This window comes from Macrotis lagotis, chromosome 1 (genome assembly GCF_037893015.1).
Source record: "Macrotis lagotis isolate mMagLag1 chromosome 1, bilby.v1.9.chrom.fasta, whole genome shotgun sequence".
Classification (NCBI taxonomy): Eukaryota; Metazoa; Chordata; class Mammalia; order Peramelemorphia; family Peramelidae; genus Macrotis; species Macrotis lagotis.
In genome coordinates, this window is record NC_133658.1 from 169,791,577 (window position 1) to 169,811,138 (window position 19,562).

A 19,562-nucleotide genomic window follows, 5' to 3' on the forward strand; every position below is an offset into this window, starting at 1 on the left:
CATTTTATCCTCATGATAACTAAGATAGTTGCTAATACTGTCCCTATGTTTCTGAGGTAGGTAGTGGGTATGTCCTTGGTTGCACAGCTAATAAAATATCTAAGACTATATTTGAACTCAAATGTCCTTAATAGAAGATGTCCAGATCTCTATATACTAAACTACTGCCTCCAGGGCAACTAGGTGGTGAAGTGGATAGAATACTAAGCTGAAAAAGAAGACTCATCTTCATGTGTTCAAATCCAGTCTCAGACACTTACTAACTGTGTGACCCTAGGCAAGTCACTTGACCCTGCTTGACCCAGTTTCCTCATCTGTAAAGTGAGCTGGAGAAGGACATGGCAAACCCCTCATGTATTTCTGCCAAGATAACCTCTAAATGGGGTTATGAAAAATTTGAAACTACTAAAAAAAATACTCAAAAAGGGGGAGGGCAGAGAAGTCTGTAATTTAGAGTTAAAATAACTAAGACTCACATCGAGTAGGTAGTTTTGCCTGAGATGAATAGCAATTCAGCACCAAATATGCGATTTGAACCCAACTGTCTTCTGACTGCAGAATCAAGGTCCTTTCAGAAACCACATTTTCTTGAAGCAGAGAAATCAAGATAGAAATATAGAGACTGTACCTTCATTTTCCTCAAAACTCTTCTACTTTAATAGGCCAACCATCAGCCAGTTTGATGTGAATGAGTTTCTCTGCAATTTGAGTCTGAGCATCAATGCTCCAAGCACGATTACTTGGCAAGCCTTTAGCACTTTACAAATACGCATTATGATGCAGTGAAAACTAATGGAGTGATCCTTGATGCTTTTATTTAGTAATATAAACACATATACATACACACACACACACACACACACACACACACACACACACACAGGAGAAGTTGGAAAACCAATTAAATGACCTTCTTGTATTAGGGTAGACATTCCAAAATATTAAACAATTTTTTAAACTACTCAGTTGGGGAGAGAAAAATAAGTACTCCCTTGAAGTTGAAATAGGCAAATAAATCCTTAATAATGCAAAATGGACTTGAGTGCTGGGTTAGCTCAATGCTCCTTCCACCTTTCCCAAAATCTCACAGATCTATCCTGAAGGAAGAAAGAATTGTTTATTCTATAGCTCCAATCATTTTTAAAGAGCTTAACATAAAAAGAATTTCAAGAATTCTACTAAAGATGGTTATTTTCCTTCCCCAATCTAACATTTATTTTCCTATTGATGAACATGATGGTCTTTCTGTCTAGAACACTGAATTCACAGCATTAAATCAGATTGATCCCACAATAGAATGATGAATGGGGCTACTTTACAGACTACCTGGAAGAGTTATCAGTTAGTAATGACTAAAATTAATTCAATGATTTAAAAAGTATAAAGTTGTGTGGTTGGTTTTTTTAACTCTCAAGTGGCAAACTGATCTTTCTTAAGTGTAGATCTGATCATGACCTCCCCATCTCCATTTAATAAACTCCAATAGCTCACATCATCTTCAGAATCAAATACAAATCCTCTATTTGGGGTTTAAAGTCCTTTATACCCCTTTCTAACTTTCTAGTGTTCTCATCTTTTTTCACAAAGCGTTCCACATATTCTGTGAAACAATGACACTGATCTCCTTCCTTTTCTTCTCATGAGACAAAATTTTGATGTAACTAAAATTCATGTATTTCAAGGAAGACTTAAGAGGAACTGGGATTAAGACTGACAGTGTTTTCAGGAATGATGGACACTTGTCACCTTTGCTGTCTATCTATCTATAGTATTGCATATATGCAGGACTATACATAGGACTCTATAGGCTCGGCTTATAAAATAGATGCATTTTTATAAATATATCTGATTTTTCAGGAGACAAAAAAAATAGAAAAGTTCTCTGCTATTCATTTTTTCCCCTTTGTGACTGGTATGACTCCTCTCTCTCTCTCTCTCTCTCTCTCTCTCTCTCTCTCTCTCTCTCTCTCTCTCTCTCTCTCTCTCCCTCCCTCCCTTTATATATATATATATATATATATATGTGTGTGTGTGTGTGTGTGTGTGTGTGTATACATACATATATATATATATATATATATATTTACTATCCTTATGATATAATTCCAAAGAAAATTGGTTACAGATTTTCACCCTAAAAATTTTTAATGATTCCAGTTATTTTTTCCACAGGTCTTCTAGTTGGAACAGTTCCCTGCCAGAATATCTACTGTATATATGATTCTAGACAGTTATCAATTATACCTAAAATATATATGGTTTCAAACCTATCAATGACACACTGGATAAAATGATTCATGTAGAGTCAGGAAACCCCAGGATTCACATCTTGTCTCTGATTAGGAATGAGTCCCTGGGCAAGTAATTTAACTTATCTAAGCTTCCATTTCCTCATCTGTAAATTGGGCTGTCCTGACTTCAAATGGACTTATACAGGAGGTCAGAAAAGAAGAGAATCACCTGCTTCAGGACCAGAGATTAGTTATGTCCAAGGAAATTCCTTTATAAGGTGCTTAGGAAATGAGAAGCAAGGGAGCATTTTGACCTGAGGGCTACATATTGCATTTATAAAATGACCCTTCCCTGATTTGTTGATGCTTGAACCGTAAGGTTCTCATTACCTAAGCACCATATAAAGGAATTTCTTTGGACATAACTAATCAATAACTACTGATAGTTACTGAGCACTTTAAAGTTTACATTTTATTTTTAAAATATTATTAATTTGTGCCAAACAACACCCCATGATATAGGTAGTTTGGATATAATTATATGTTATAATTCCTGTAGTGACCTTTGTTCCACTCTGAGGAACCCTTCCCGGAAGTCATATCATCTCAGTTTCTTCACTTATTAGAATTTTGTCCCACTACTTTAGGGTTGCTTAATTTGCATATTAGTTCTCTAAGCAGAAACTTTCCCCCATCATCAAACAACAATATCCCCTCCCCCATCCCAGCATCAGTGGGGCTGATTGACTATTAGGTTCTAGCCATGCTTCAATCTTTGGTTTAAGGGAGAACAAATGAAAGTACAGGAATTATAATAATATCTGAAGTGCCTGTATCATGGCACAAATTAAAAAATATTTTAAAAATAAAATGTAAACTTTAAAGTGCTCTATAACTATCAGCAGCTATTATTTGTAGTTGTTATACTTTACCTTAGAATTTTTATCCCTCTTTATTCCAAGAAGAAAATTTGGAAGCAATGCATGAATTCAGCAACTAATTCATTTCAAGATTTTTGTTAACCTCTCAGAACAATGTCCATCTAATTTCAATGACCTGAAGTCTTTTTAGGACTGAGCTATCCACACCTCCAACCTCAGGCTGAGTACAAAAACACTGCTAGGGTTTAATATACAGTTGAGCTGATCACAAATCCATTTTGTCACTGAAAATCTGTCTTTTAAAAAGGTCACTAATCTTTCATTCAGGGGGCTTAATGTTCTATTACAGAAATTTTAGCCACAGTAATGTATTTCACATTGTTCCTGGGGCTTTGGAAGCTTTAACATCCTAACCAGCTTCTTATTCATGGCACCACAGAGTGGGTATCAATCTGTATACACACACACACACACACACACACACACACACACACACACACAGAAGAAAGTTGCAGAATTATTTTCCACTTTCATAGATAAATTGAACCAAGGTATAGACCTCAGGTAGTGTCATCCTTAGGGTTTAAAAGAAGGGGCATGAAATAGGAGAAGAGGGGATCACCAGTGGCTCAAAAAGGCAGCAAATATGGTAGCTTGGGCTAAAGATATAGCTTATAGTTTACCTACAAACCCTCCCTCTTACACACACACACACACACACACACACACACACACACACACACACACCCCTAGGCAAAGCCTATAGTTCACTTCCTTCTGATTTTCACTTTCTAGATTCCCTTAAAATGATATTTTGTAAATTCTTTTCCCCTTGAAGGCTAAGATTTATTCAACTGATTTCATGGGTATAAAAATAGTGGTAGAGAAAGGGATAAAGCAAACAAATAAATTTCCCACCCTTGCTCTCATCTTGGATCATACTCAGATGGTCTTGGACCCCACATTATACATCTAAGGATGACTTTGAGCCCCAATAAGCTAAAGGGTATTCCTGAATGTAATAATTACATACTGAAAGCCAATCACAGAGGATCTCAGAATGAATCTCTGAGGTTCCTCTGTCTAAATCTTCTGAGGAACTCACAAAACAAAGGAAGCTATAAAATGCTGAAGGAAAAGAAAATCTCTAAGAAGTATGGAGGAGTGCTAGGATGTGGGATCTATAGTCATTACCTCTAATACAAGTGCAAGTCTCAAAATCCCTCTGAGTTTTTCTCATCTATGAAATGGGGATAAAAACCTATATTACTTACTCTAAATTAAAGGGTTGTTATGAGGTCCAAATTAGATATTGTATGCAAATTGCTTTCAATAAAACATTCTGGCAGTTATTTTCATTTTCATTGAACCATAAAGCTGACATTCTTTAGTAATCACCTTGTCTCCCTCAATTCCTCAGAAATCTTTGTAGAAGAACCTCAAAGGATTGTGACTTCTCAGAGTAAGACTGCACAGTGGGAAAGGTGATCTCTTACTTAACCAAGGGCTAAACCACATAGATTAGATCAACAGATAGGGCAAGTCAGAAACATTCCCACCCTATTTTATTTTTTTTTAATATTTTCATGGTAGTGAAATTTCTTCCTTGTGTTTCCCAAGGGAAAATTTTCTTCTAGTAGTATCTACTTTCCCTAAGGAGAGAGGGGTTAGGTAATCCTACTTTGAGCACTGGAGGAGAATTCAAGAACTCATTAGATTCTGCATAATCCAGGGTGACAATCTCATCACAAGTAATTAATATGAATTAGTGTTTGAATTCTTATTCTTTCTCTGGAATTAAAATGTTTAAGATGAAGAAGAAAATTACTATTTTATCACTCTATTCTTGGGTTCTCTTTTTAAATTTTACCCTTTGTCAAACCTATCCATCTACTTCAAAAATCATAATAAGGTTAATAATACCACCTCTACCCTGATCAGACAGATGAACTATATATTCATTTCTGAGTATCCCATTTCAGTAAGACCATGGATCAATTTGGACAGTATTCAGAGGAAATGGTGAAGGAACTTGAGATTCCTCAGAATGAGAATCCCTTGCAAGAACTGGGCATGGGAGAACTGGGGAATACAGCTTGGGAAATGATAGCTATCTTCTGGTATTTTTTTTTGAAAGGCTGGTGACTTAGCATAGCTCACCTCACTCAAATCTAATTCACATGCATGTCAAGGTATCACTACCCTGATGTTATGGTCTTCTTTGAGAATGAAGGACAAACACCATCAAGATCATCATATAATACACATCAATGTGCTCCAGAAATTTATAGTCTTACACAATAATAAAATAAAGTTACAATTGGAGCTCTTAAAAAAAAACTTCATCCTCCTCTCTTCTCCCCTCCCCTCCCCTCCCCTGAGTCTCAGAGAGACTGGTGACTGTTCAGTAGGGCAGTCTGACTATAAACACTGCTCTCAGAGATCTACCAGTGGTTCCTAAAGGGCTCCTCAGCAAGGAGTGTCTTAAATGCTGTGCCCAGACTGTTTGAAATGCATATTATTGGGCTTTTTCCTCTCTGAGCTCAAGACTTCAAAATTGTTCATTAACATAAAGTAGAAAATCCTTGACTTGCTATTTCATCCTATTTGACTACAGTGGCCTCTTAGACCAGAAAAACACATTAGACAGCAGCTTCCTAATTAACACTGGCACATATCTGCTCCACACAATTCCACTTTCAGAAATGTCACTTACTTGCTGAACTACAATAAGTAACCTATTCAGTTTATTTTCTTTTACTCTTGCTACCCCAAATAGATCAGTTGCTCCAAATTAATTCCAGAAAGTTGGGCAAGGGAGGAAAGGGAAGGGGAAAAAATAGCCAGCTTTAAATCTTAAAAACTATATACTAGAAAAATAAAGGTAAAGGATTCTGCTTTTTTTGCTTAACCCTGGAAATCAAGACTAGCCTGAAGGGTTAGAAATTAGATAGAGGAAGATTAACTACTTCCTGTTTATTTTATATATCATTTATTTATTTATGTACATGCTATTTTTTCCAAAAGAATGTAAGCTCCTTGAGGGAGAGATCTTTTTCATTTTTGTCCTTTTACTCCCAGGGCCTGGAATATAGCAGACATAACAAATGTTTGTTGACTGATTGATAAGTCTAAGAGAAAGGAAAAATATCCCTCCTAACAATCAAATCTGTCAAAAAAGAAAATGAACTCCCTCAGGAATTAGAAAATGAACATGATCATGTTGCTTTCAATTAATTTTGAATCAATTAATTTCAACCAATAATGCTTCATTGATAACACAACCTACTGTTTCATTCATATTCAGTGTTGTCTATTTACCCCCTGGCTTCTGAATTTGTAAAGAAATGAATATAATTTATCAATTAAAAGAATTTAGGCTGTACAAGGCAAAAGATGGGGGGGGGTGAAATAAGACTCTAAACTTGCAACCTTCACTTGGAAACATTCTCATTCAATTGACTCTGAAAACTACCACAGGCTCATAGACCCTGGAAGAGAAACTTAACTAACCTTAAAAAAAATAAAAACAGGTGTTGGGAAAGAGAGGAGGAATTCAACAGGATTAAATGCTGACCAAATTAGTTTCATGCTATTTCAGCCTGCAACTGTTCACTGAAATTAGAAACCTTATCATTAAGATCCTAGCAAGTGTAAGAATCAAACTGTCAACATTTTATGGAACACAACATTTGTAGGCAACAAGATTATTTTGAAACAACTTTCACATTTGGTTATAAGGAAGAAAATTTAATTATGTCTGTATACACAAATATATGTGTATAGATGCTTAGAAGGATATATGGATGGATGGATGTTTGGATGGATGGATGGATGGATGGATGGATGGAAGGATGGATGGATAGACAGATCTCCTGAATTCCAGGAAATCCCTTTGCCACATTTTTGGAGTAGGCAAAATGTCTAGTCTATCTGGTGTTTTTCACAGAGTCATCATTAAAGTGCTGTTATCAAAATTTTGTTCCGATGCTTCCAAATTTAGAAATTAGTATTGACATTCACAATCCCTCAACAGCAGAGAAATAATAGAGATAAGCACCTGGTTAACAAGAATAATTAATTTTGAAAGGAAATTCTTTCCCTACCTTTCCCATTCCCCAACTCTATTCCACTTCATACAGCTTCCTCAGCAATAGCTCTACACTGATGCCCCAAAATGTCTATTTTCCCCCTGTGGAGAAGTTTAATATCTCCTCACTTTCTACATCCCTTCTCCACTAAGGTCTTCTGCACAGTTTGATATTTTTCAATAGTATTGGTTGTAGGCCTGCCATTCTTCAGCCTTTCCCAACCTGAGCCATTATAAGGAGGAAAAAGATCTGATAAACTAAATAACATTAGGTGTTTGGGGATGATGATTTTTGTCCTAATTGTGGGGAGGAGGAACGAAGGAAGATGATTGAGGTTTCAGGTCTGGGTGACTGGAAGCATGGTGTTTCTCTCAAAAGGAAAGAAGTGAAAGAATGAAGGACCTTTGTGAGATGCAAGATTAAGAGTTGTGCTTCAAACATCAAAGAAGACCATGACATAAGGGAGGTAATGCCATGACAAGCATATGAATTGGTTTTGAGTGAGGGGGGGACTGTGCCAAGTCACCAGCCTCACATTCTCCTCCAGAGTCATCTGGATCCAGTGGCCAGATATGAATCAGGACAACTGGAGATGGTGCTGAATGGGATTCAATCAAGGTTAAGTGACTTGCCCAAGGTCACACAGCTAATAAGAGTTTGAGATTCAAGCTTCTGTCCTTCAGACTCCAAAGCCAGTGCTCTTCCACTGTGTCATTTAGCTGCCCAGCATTTCAAAAGTCTAATCAGTTGGTTCCCTCTCAATTCTTGCTTATTTTCTCTTCTCTATGAATTCCACTCTTAATCCTGCTCCAGAGCCACTACTAGACACCTTGTTTTCTTGTGATTCTTGATTTCTTGGAATTTCTTTCCTTCTGCCTACAGAGACTGAGTCACATCCACCTTTAAATAATTTTTAAATTTTTCCTTCTTTTTACTTTTTGTCTACTACTCCTAAAAAGGTATTTTCTGTCAAAATAAATGTTGGAGACTAGAAAAATATCACTACCATCAGAATGAAAACTACCTCTCTCATCTTCCAACTATTCACTGTTCTTCCCTCTCTTCTCCCTACCATCACTCTGTCTCTCTTTCTCTCTGTCTCTCTGCCTCCCTCTCCCCCTTCACCTGTCTTCCTCTTCACCAAACTATCCAGAAACTCCAAATTCAGTAAATGACATGGACCACATTAGGGTTGAAGTACCTCATTGTATTACATGTTCCCTTCATTCCCTTACAAAAGGTGATGAGGATAATTTGAGAAATACAGCATTCCCTCGTTTCTAACTTCTCAATTCCCATATTGAAAACAGATTGAAAATAATATGACTTCAAGACCAGAATAATGAAAGTTGCCACTTCATGTAAAGCAACTAAAAAGTTATAGATAATCTCTTTGTCTTCCATGCTAAACCCCTGGGGTGAGACCTCAGGAAATTTTCCTCATGCATGTAGAATGTGAGACTTCTTCCCTTTCTAACCCTTCTTATTAAAGGCTATAAATGTGTTCCCCTTGATGACAGTTCCCTTCATGCCTATTAGTGGTCATATTAAGCTTTTGAATTTTCAGGCTGTACCTCTAAAGAGAAGATTAAATTCTCTTCTGTAGTTTCCTCTATGTCAAGAATTTCCAATTGGATCTCTGCCAGTACCTCAAACTCAAGATGTTTGAAGTACAACTCTTCATTTTGCACCCCACAATGTTCCTTCATTCTTTCACCCCTTTCCTTTTGAGAGAACTGCCACGCTCCGTCACCCAGATCTGAAACCTCGATCTTCCCTCACTCTTCCTCCCCCACACCTAGAACCATTCAGTTGCTGAGTGCTATTGATTCATTTCCACAATATTCTTCACATCACTCCCATGTTCTCCAACTCACACTGCCCCTATTCTAGTTTTTCAGAGCCTTATTTCTTTTGCTGGATCATTCTAAGCTTTCTACATTTCTCTCCTCTTTATCTTTTCCAATCCATTCTTTGCAGAACTGCCAAAATAATCTTTCTAACCTGACTGTGTGATTACTCGCATGTTCAAAGCTTTCAGTGACTGCCTATTCCATCACAGTTTGAATAGGTTCTAAAGAACCTTAGAGATTTCCTAGTCCACAATCTTATTTTAACAGGTGAGTAACTGAAGCCCCTAGAGATAGATGATTTGCCCAAGCTCATACATGTAGTAAGAAACAGAAACTATTTGAACCAAGGACTTTTGACTACAGGTCCAGGACTTATTCCACTGTACTATGCTCATAGTAAGACAAGTCATAACTCCTTAGCATGGAATTTAAAGACCTCCATACCATGGTGCCAACCTCCTTTTCCAATATCATTTCAGACTACTACCTTTTCCCACACTCTTCATTCTGTACAAAGTGTAATTCTCCTAAATGTAGTCCCACCTCCTCTGTATCCAAACATTTACACAGATGCCTATGCCTAAGATATGTAGACATATACATATGTGTAGATATTATACCTATATCTATATAGATAGATATACACACACATTCTGCTGCTGCTGCTTCCTCCTTATGTATTGAGAACTGTGTCTTCTAGACCACATTCAGGTGCTATTTGTTGTTCCATGAAGTCTTTCTTGATTTCCTTGGCTAAAACTGATCTCTCTAGCCTCAAATTTCATACCTCCACTTTATCTGGATATTAATTTTACCCTCATCACATTTTACTTTGTATCTTGTGTGTGTGTGTGTGTGTGTGTGTTTGTCCCATTCCTTTAAATGGATTTCAAACTCATTAAAAATAGGACCATCATGTTGATCCCCAGTGACAAAATACACTATGACTTACCCTTTGTAGATGACTAATGCTGATTAAATCAAATGAGATGAAATTGATATGGAAATTCTCAAAGATTCATTCTTCCAATTCTGGAGTTTTTCCTTTACATATTTATCTTTCCTTATGTCTAAGCCTTCTCTCTCAGAGAGTTTAGTAATTGAGAGAACATTTAATAACAGTTAAGTCAGAGAAACAGATGCCATATCATGAAGCAAAATTCAGTTTTTATTTAAAATCATGAGGCCATAATTCATCTTGGTATGTGTTCAACTCAAGATGGTAACTGACATTCACAGAACTAAGAGTTGGAAGACCTCAAAGGCCATCTAATACAACCCTCTCCCAAACGAGTATTATCTCTACAACATATATGACAAGTGGGCATCTGGTCACCTCTTACAAATGTACTGTGGGGGGGGGACCCACAGTTACTTGAGCAAGTTCATTAAATTCCAGAAAACTTTGTTAAAAAGATCTCCATTATACCTACCTACTGTTATGAGGTCTACTTTCTGGAATCAAATAAAACAAATCTACAAACCTCTTCTATATATCAGTATTTCAAAACTATACTTGATACTTCTACATTCTAGCTCATGTACAATCATACTTTTTCTTTCCCAGGTTAGTCCTCAGTATATCAATGTCCTTCCTGAAATGTGCCATCCCAGACTAAACATGATTGTAGATGTATTCCAATAATTTCCTAATTGAACTATGTCAGGTGAAAGATCAGTTCAATTGTACAAATAGGTGACTATATCAGAGTCTCTACCATAAAAAAAAAGTCTTCTTCCTTGGTTAACTACAAACACAATAACATTTTTAAGTACACTCTTGGGGAAAACTACTAGATTGAGAGTCAAAAAATCCAGCTGCTATTTCTATTTCTACCACCACGTAGCTAGGAGATTTTGGGGAGTTATTTCCCATCTTTTTTCATTTATAATAGGAGATTAGGTTGAAAGATTTCCAATCTAACTTTAGTTCTAAAGTCTTATAATTTTATAACCTTAAAAATCTACTACAATGCATGAAATATTATTAAACCTGATGATATCTATGTTATGAATATGGAAAAATTAAAAGGTATAACCACGTAGAAAACTTTACCCAAAGTAACATTAGACATAACTTTTCCAGACAGTAATAAAAACTCATCCAAAACATGCATTTTCTTGGTCAATTCACTTCAATTCAATAGGTATTTATTAAATTCTTTTCATATGAAAAGTAGTGATGATAACCTTGAATAAGGATAACGATAATAATAGTAATAAATAGCATTTATTTAGCACTTTAAGGCTTACAAAGTAGTATACATATGCTTTATTGTTGTTGCTGTTTGTTCTTCCTCATTGAAAAGGACAACATCAGGGAGGTGATGCCATAACATGCAAGTGAGGATTTAAGTGAGGGATCTGTGCTTCACTTTCTCCTCCAGAATCATCTGGATCCAAAGGCCAGAAACAGACCAGGATGACAGGAGAAGATCATGGATATAGGGGGAGCCCTTGGCATCTTTAAGCTAAGGTCTTTAACAGGTCTCAGTTTGACTGAGTTAAGCCCATTCAATGATTAAGGCTAGATCAGAAAAAAGTGAAGCAATAGGGGAGGATAAATCACTCGGGAATTCTGGCCAGAATAAAAGCAATTGGTAATTAGATTCACTCTGAGCCCATGGGACCCAAACAACGACCAAATGGAATTTGGTTTGAAACCTGTTATTGGTCAATCAAGGAGAACCAGACTATAGACCCGTGCCATTCATAGAAATGTTATTTTGGTTTTCTTCAAGCATGATAGTAAACAAACAACACATGCCATCTCATTTAATCTTCACAACAATGCCATAAAGTGAGTGTCTTTATTATCCCTATTTTACAGGTAAGGAAACAGAGGCAAGGAAAGGTGAAGTGACTTGTCCAGGGTTACATAGTGGTTAGGCAGGTTTTGAATCAGGCCTTACTGAATGCAAATCTCCATGTATTACTCCACAATGTTGCCTAGAAGATCCCAGTCTTCCAGCATGCAGTTTATATTTTTTTCCTATTTAAGGGCTGGGTGAAGGAAATGGGGAATAAAGGGAGTGCTATGGGTTACCACATGTTAAAAAAATAAGTAAATACAAGAAATTGAGGACAGAGAAAAATATTAACAACTGGGAGAATCAGAAAAGGTTCTTTTTAGGTTGCAATTAATTACTCCAGTAATTCAATTGTCTGAAATTTTATTCTACTTCAGAAAATTCAGAAGTTCAGGAGGTCATATACTACTTCAAGACTTGTCTGACTCCATCCCAACTGATGCTACTTGGTATTTACTTACTTCTGTCCCTTCCCCCAATAAAATGTAAGTTTATTGTGGACATAGATTTCTTGAAGCCTGATAACCCAACTAGCAGTAACAGGAAAACTACTTACATGACTCAAGGGGGGGGGTAGGTTTCTAAATTGAATTTCACAGTGGAATGCAAATTATTATTATAATGCTTGGCAAGAAAAGAAAGAAAGCATTAACTATTTAATAAATTATATTCAAAAATGAGGAAGAACCACTTGAGTTTTCTGAAAATGCTATTGGAGATCACAGACCAGGAATGTTATTTTCATTATTTAGCCAGCATATACTCCCTGCATATTTAAGAATTCTTTAAATGGCAAAGGAAAAAGACTGCATCTTTTTAGATGATGTTGTAGAAAGGACATACCAATATTCCCTTAAAAGTGAAAGGGAAGAGGAGAGGGGAGGGGATGGGGGGCAACTCCTCTTTATTGGCAACAGCCATCATTTTGGAAGTTCCACTGCAAAATCTCTACAGACAACTTCTTTTGAGTTCACTCAATGTATGATGAGAATGTGAACTTTGAAAAAAATTAGAACTTTGAAGTCACCTCATACTTTGTGTCTTTGGAAATATCATGAAAACCTAGTAGAATTTGGGACCAAAGATTTTCCATGTTACTCAGACCTTAAAATATATGAAATCTAAGACTGTGTCAGAGAAACATGGAAATCTAGAAAAGATATCAAAGTTTGAAGAGTCAGTGCCAGTGAAGCTTCAAAGCATTCTGCAGAGAGTTTTATCTACTAAAAATTTGGGATGTGAAAAAATTGGGACACTAATTAATTATTGGTGTAATTGTGTATTGACCCAAACATTTTGGAGAACAATCTGGAAATATACACAAAGAGTTTTTAAACTATGTATAAATACCCTTTGACTAAGTAATATCATTACTAGGTCCATTTCCAAAGATGATTAGGAAAATAGGAAAAGAACCTATATTTTCTAAAATGTGATTGAAAAGAACTGGAAATTGTGGGATGCCCATCATTTGGGGAATGGCTGAACAAGTTGTGGCATATGATTATGATGTAATACTACAGTGCTATAAGAAATGATGCTCAAAGATCTTAAAACAATGTGGAAAAACTCATGAAATAAGGAAGAGTGAAATGAGTTAAATCCAAGAGAGCATTATATTACAGTAACAGAGATATTATTTTTAAAAATGACTTTGAGTGAATGTTATTCTGACCATTACAAATGCCCAAAGAACTGATAAATAGAAGTATATATAGAATAATATAATATATATACACATATAGACACATTTATATATATATATGTATATGCATGTATATATATATATATATATATCCATATAAACACACACACACACACATCTATAAATAGTGGCCATCTCCAGTACAGTGGGGGAGGGGAAGAAAAAAGAAAAAAAGAAAATTTACATGCTAACTTTAGTGTATATTTAAAGGAATAGCAAGTTAAACTTCGTAGTACAGTTTCATGTATAATCTTTTTTTTTTGTTATACTATGTTATGGGAATGCTTATTTTATTCCTTAAATTTAAAATAAAATAATTAAATAAAAAAACTTGTCCTCGGAGCACTTTCTAAAGTTTCTGGGTATTTTCTCTTTTCCTTCCTTGTCTCCATACTTTAAAAACAGTGTTAAAGGCTGGATGTCCTATGTTCAATGATCTCTCTTTAAAACACTTCAACTTTTCTAGAGGAAATCAAATTTAAATAAATAAGCCACCACTACAACTACCCCTGAAAGATGACCATTAACATAATTGCCAAACTGGATCAAATATTTTAAGTTCATGACTGTGCTTTAGTACAGTTGACCCATTAGAGAGGACTACAGCATACAATACCATTTTGATGGCCAAGAAAAAAAATCACTAAACATCTTTCCCCACTTAATTCTTATAGTTATAGCCTACTCTTGTATAGAAGATAGAAAAATGAAAGGACTGATATTTATTCCCCACAATATTGAGGTAGTTTTAATCCCCTAATGAACTCTGACTGCCTGCTATAGGTCAACACAGTAAACCCTTACGCACCCATTTGCCAACATCTGCCACTCCAACAGATGGATAAAAATGATATCTTTTATTTTCATTTCATCTTTATCTTGCTCCCAGAGAGAGAGAAAAATGGATTAAGAATACAGCTCATAACATTAACAGAACAATGGGATTTTTAACCTTAAAAGTGCTTTGTATCAAGTCAGAAATTATTCCAGAACACCTCTCTCTTTGAACTACCTACTTGGAATTAAAAGAACAATGAATATAGAACCAGTGAAGACAAGTTCTATCAATTATCCCACTAATATGGTGCGGTGTGCCTGAATAACATTTGGAAGAGCCTATCACAGTTGCAAGATAAGTAGCCAACTCATTCTTACCAGGGTCAGTGCAGTTTTTACCAGGCGGAGGTTCGGTATTCTCTGGAATCAAGGTAGCATTCTCTTGCAGTAATCTCCTCCCACTCCACTTGTCACTTGCCTCCATATAGTCAAAGATATAATAGCCTATGGAGAAAGAGGGAATAATCCTATTATTATTGTTATTATTATTATTATTATTATTATTATTATTATTATTATTAGCCAAATGTCTTAGAAGTCTTATTATTCTTCACAATCATACCCTTGGGGTATATCAACAGAATCATCCCTGTTTGAGAGGTGGAGACTAGGGGACTCAAACATGCCAATTCATTTTATTTAGGATCACTCAGCATTTTAACCTTATGTAAAATAATACAACCTATAACCTATTCCAGTTTCCAGCCAACACTGCCTCTGCTTTACTGGCTTTGAAAGTGAAATAAGTCTACCTTCTAGTACATCAAGCACAGTTTGACATAGCAGATGGGAAGAAATTCCCAAATATATTCAGTCAAGTACAACCAACAAGTATTGATGTGTGTGTATGAATATATGTCATTCAGAACATAACCAAGAAAAATAATGTCAGGATAATGTTGTAAACTAGATCAATGGTTCTTTTTATTTTTTTCCAATTTCATATAAAGGTAGTTTTCAACATTCATCCTTTTGCAAGCTTTTGAGTTCCACATTTTTCTACTACCCTCCCTTTCCTCCTCCCTCCCCATAGCAGAGAATAATCTGATATAAATTGTACACGTACAATTGTGTTTAACCTGTTTCCATATTAGTCACATTGTGAAAGAGGAATTAGAACTAAAGGGGAAAATAACATGAGAAAGAAAGGAAAAAACATGAAAGAAATTTTTAAAAGTGAACATAGTATGCTTTGTTCTGCATTCAAAATCCATAGTTTTATTTTTCTCTGCTTGTGAATGGCATATTCCAAAACAGGTCTTTCAAGACTGTCTTGAGCACTGAACTGCTGAGAGATGCTGTTGATCATCTCACATTGTTGTTGTTAATGTGTGCAATGTTTTCCTGGGTTCTACTCATTTTCCTCAATCAGGACATACATTCCAGGCTTTCCTAAGGTTTGATTTCTTATAAAATGATACTATTTCATAGAATTCATATACCATAATTTGCTCAATCATTCCTCAATTTATGGACATTCCTTCATTTTCCAGTTCTTTGCCACTACAAAAAAGAGCTGCTATAAATAATTTTCTACATATAAGTAATTTTTCCTTTTTATGAGCTCTTTGGGATGTAGAACTAGTTGTGGTACTGCTGGTAAATTAATAATTTATTATTATTTTTATTGCCCTTTGAGCATAGTTCCAAATTGCTAGCTAGAATAGTTGATCAGTTCACAACACCAACAACAATGCATTATTATTCCAGTGTTCACATTTCACTCTCCAAAACTGTGGCCCATTGGTTCTTAAAATGTGGACTATTCCCTCAAGGTCCCTGTAATTCTTTCTGGGGATCTTTGATGTCAAAATTATTTTTATAACAAGACTAAGATTTTATTTGCCTATTAAAATATTCTTTCTTTTCCAGCTCTATATATGTCTGAGGCCATATTTTCTTTCAACTGAGAAAATATATCACAATAGATTGAATGCAGAAGCAGATATGAGAATCCAGCTGTCTTTTATTAAGCCAGACATTAATGAGATTTATCCCCCAAAAAAACAATGTCAGTCTTCTCACTAATTTGTTTTAAAAAATAGTTATTTTTCATAAATTTATCATTCATTTTAATGTTATGGATTTACTATTATTTTAATGAATTAATATTTAAAAACTTTTGTTTTAATTTTGAATATAGTAAAGATTTATAGAAATAATCCATATAAATAAAAACTCTTTGAGATCCTCAATAATTTTTAAGAATATAAAGAAATCCTGAGACCAAAAAGTTTTAGAATGGTTAGACTTAATCGGAGGGTAAAAGATGTCTCTTGTAAGTTATCTTTGCTGCCACCATTAACAAATGAGATTATAAACCCTGAAGACTGTAAGGAATATAACTTAAACTAGTTCTTATTATTTGGGGTCAAATTAAGGCACCATAGTCATTTGAATAAAAGATAGTATAAACTTAAATTCTGAAAGTCAGAAAGACCTAGGTTTAAGTTCTGACTCTGACATAGTCTTGTTAGCTGTGGCAAGTCATTTAACCCCTCAGTGATCCAAACAATTCTCTTAGACAATAAGTATGAGGAAAGGGATTCATTCCTCTTGAGAAAAGTTCACCATCAAGAACTCCCTTATAGCAATGGAAGCATTGGATGTGTTTCTACTTCTTGATTACCTTGCTCTGCCCTGCCCTGCTCTGCCCTGCTCTTCAAAAACTCTAAATTTTTCCACTCTTTAATGTAAACTGTTGACTTATCTCTATGAACAATTAATTCTTGAACCCTTTTTTGTTATGATTATTAGTTAACCTTTTTATATAGCTTTGTTGATTTACAAGGCATTTGCCCTGAAATAACCCAGTAGAGTACTTCTCCATATTCACCAATGAGGAAACTGAGACTCAGATTACGTGAATTGCTCCAATTGATTTGAGAATTGAGATTCAGATAAAACCTTAGTCTTCTGACTAAATCTCCAGTCCTCTCTCCACAATATGACAAATAGGAAAAAAATCAAACCCTGGACTCAAAGGAAAGAAATATTATTTATGGAGAAATTTTTCTAGGGGATGAGTAACACATTAAATTAATTTGTGGCAAGATTTATTTTTAGGAGAAGGAAATCAAGAACTAACCTGTGTTTTATGATGGAAAAAGACCTGGACTTGGGTCAGAAAGCCTGAGTTCATACTTAAAAACCTCTCTCCCTTCTCATCCTTACCTTCTCTACTTCCAGGCATCATTAAGGTCTCATCTAAAATCTCTATAATCTTCTATAAAATTCCTTTCTCTATATGCTTTAATACGAATGCTTGGCTCCAAATGATCTTGTATAGTGCTTTTTTGTATATATTTGTTTGCATATTGACTCTTCCATGGGACTGTGAGTTCCTTGACAACAGGGATCATTTTTTTACCTTTCTTTATATCCCTTTAATTTAGCAGAATGCCTGGTCAAAATGTTTGTTCACCGATTGACTCATTGACTGATCTAAAGCAACTTAAGTCTATTTTCTTCTTTGCAAATATATAACCTCTGTCTCTACTACATCATGGGATCAAATGAGATAATAAGCATAATAGTTTCTTGCTAATGGAGCAATATGAGAAATATACGGTATTGTAGTGACTATTATTAGCCAATGACTAAAATGTAAAGAGATCACATTACAGTGCTATATGCAAAGCCATGGACTTCAGATGAGAGGATCAGGTTATATCAAGTTGAATTAAATAAGGCAGATTGGAGATATGCTGGATATAGTCTGAGGTCAGGAAGATTCATCTTCATGAGTTCAAATTTGGTTTCAGATATCTCCTAATTGTATGACTTGGAGCAAGTTACTTAATATCTTTGCCTCAGTTTCCTCAGCTATAAAATGAGTGCAAAGAAAATGATGGAACCATGTCAGTATCTTTGCCAAGAAAAATCCTAAATGGGGTCACAAAATGTTGGAAATTACTGAAAACAACTGAACAAAAACAAATGTGCTAAGATCTGAAAATACAGATATAAGCAAAATGAAAGTCCCTTGCCCTCAAGAAACTTACAATCTAATGTAGGAAGATTATGCAAAGAGGAAATATTAAAATGATGGTGGGGACTGAGATCAGATTAAGTGAATCGATCTGAGGTAAGAAATAGGATTTCAACCTCAGGTTCTTGATTCTTCTCCATTACATAGCAAATAGGACCCCCAGACTCAAATGGAGGAAATGTTATGTAGTAGAATTTAAACTAAGATGGAAAAGTAGTCTAGAGAGTGAGGAGCTGAAGCTGGCTAGGAGTGAGGATAGTTTGAAAAAGTACTTGGGAAGGAAGAAGGAAAGAAAGGGGGAAAAGAAGGGAAAATTGAGGTGAGGTTGCCTCTGGATATAAATTGAAATTTTTAGCAGCTTAGAGATTAACAATTAAGTATACATTGTTGTTGGTGGTGGTGTTTGTTTTTCATTCTTGATGGAAACCATGACATGGGGATATCCAGGGTTTCAGACTTTAGGGGCCACCTGAAATAAAGTTGGTAACCAAGAGCACTGAATAACTTTGCAAAATTCTCTTACAACTTAAAGTCCACCCACTGATCAGAACCTGGGGCTTTTAGTGCATTCCCTCTGTCTCTTGCCTTTCATCAGGGACCAGAGGGCTAGTTAGCCTGGTTCTCATTAGCAGTAGTGAACTGTCAGTTTCTTGGACTTTGTCATCTTTAATAGGCTCCCATTTGGAAGCTGATGCCAGGGTAACTATTTGTAAGGCAGAAGAAGATAAGAGTTGCACATAAAGGTGTGATGTCAGAAAGAAGATAGTGCTAAGAGGATTAGTATGAGTATTGAAGAAATATCAGGTGCCCATCCAAGGCAGTCAATTACTCAAACATACAGGTATTCACCCCCTTTCCTCACAATAACTATATCGAGTCAATTAAATGGGAAAAACTAAAACAAACCAGAGAGAGGAAGAAAGAAGTCGAGATCTGGAATTTCATTAGTCCAGAGTGGACTCTGATTTAAAATCTGAGAAAATTGTTTGAGGGCACTCAGAAGTTATAAATTAGCCACTGTCACCTAACTTGAATATGACAGAATTTGAAATCAAGTCTTCCTGACTCTAAAATTTATGACTCTAGGTATACTCATTAATTGCATTAATGAGTACTTAAATGTTTGTTATTACCATGTGCAACTCCAAAAGACAAAGAATTGT

At 35.5% G+C, this 19,562-nt stretch overlaps 1 protein-coding gene across 4 annotated transcripts in view; it reads right to left on the reverse strand.

The window, feature by feature from the left end:
• SLC24A3 (solute carrier family 24 member 3) overlaps positions 1-19,562 on the reverse strand; it is an 835,148-nt gene that overhangs the window by 718,352 nt on the left and 97,234 nt on the right. For all 4 annotated transcript variants that reach the window (XM_074209360.1, XM_074209362.1, XM_074209363.1 and 1 more), the window contains exon 2: positions 14,727-14,852. In XM_074209360.1, coding sequence (XP_074065461.1) covers positions 14,727-14,852 — 126 coding nt within the window. The remainder of the gene's footprint in view (positions 1-14,726; positions 14,853-19,562) is intronic.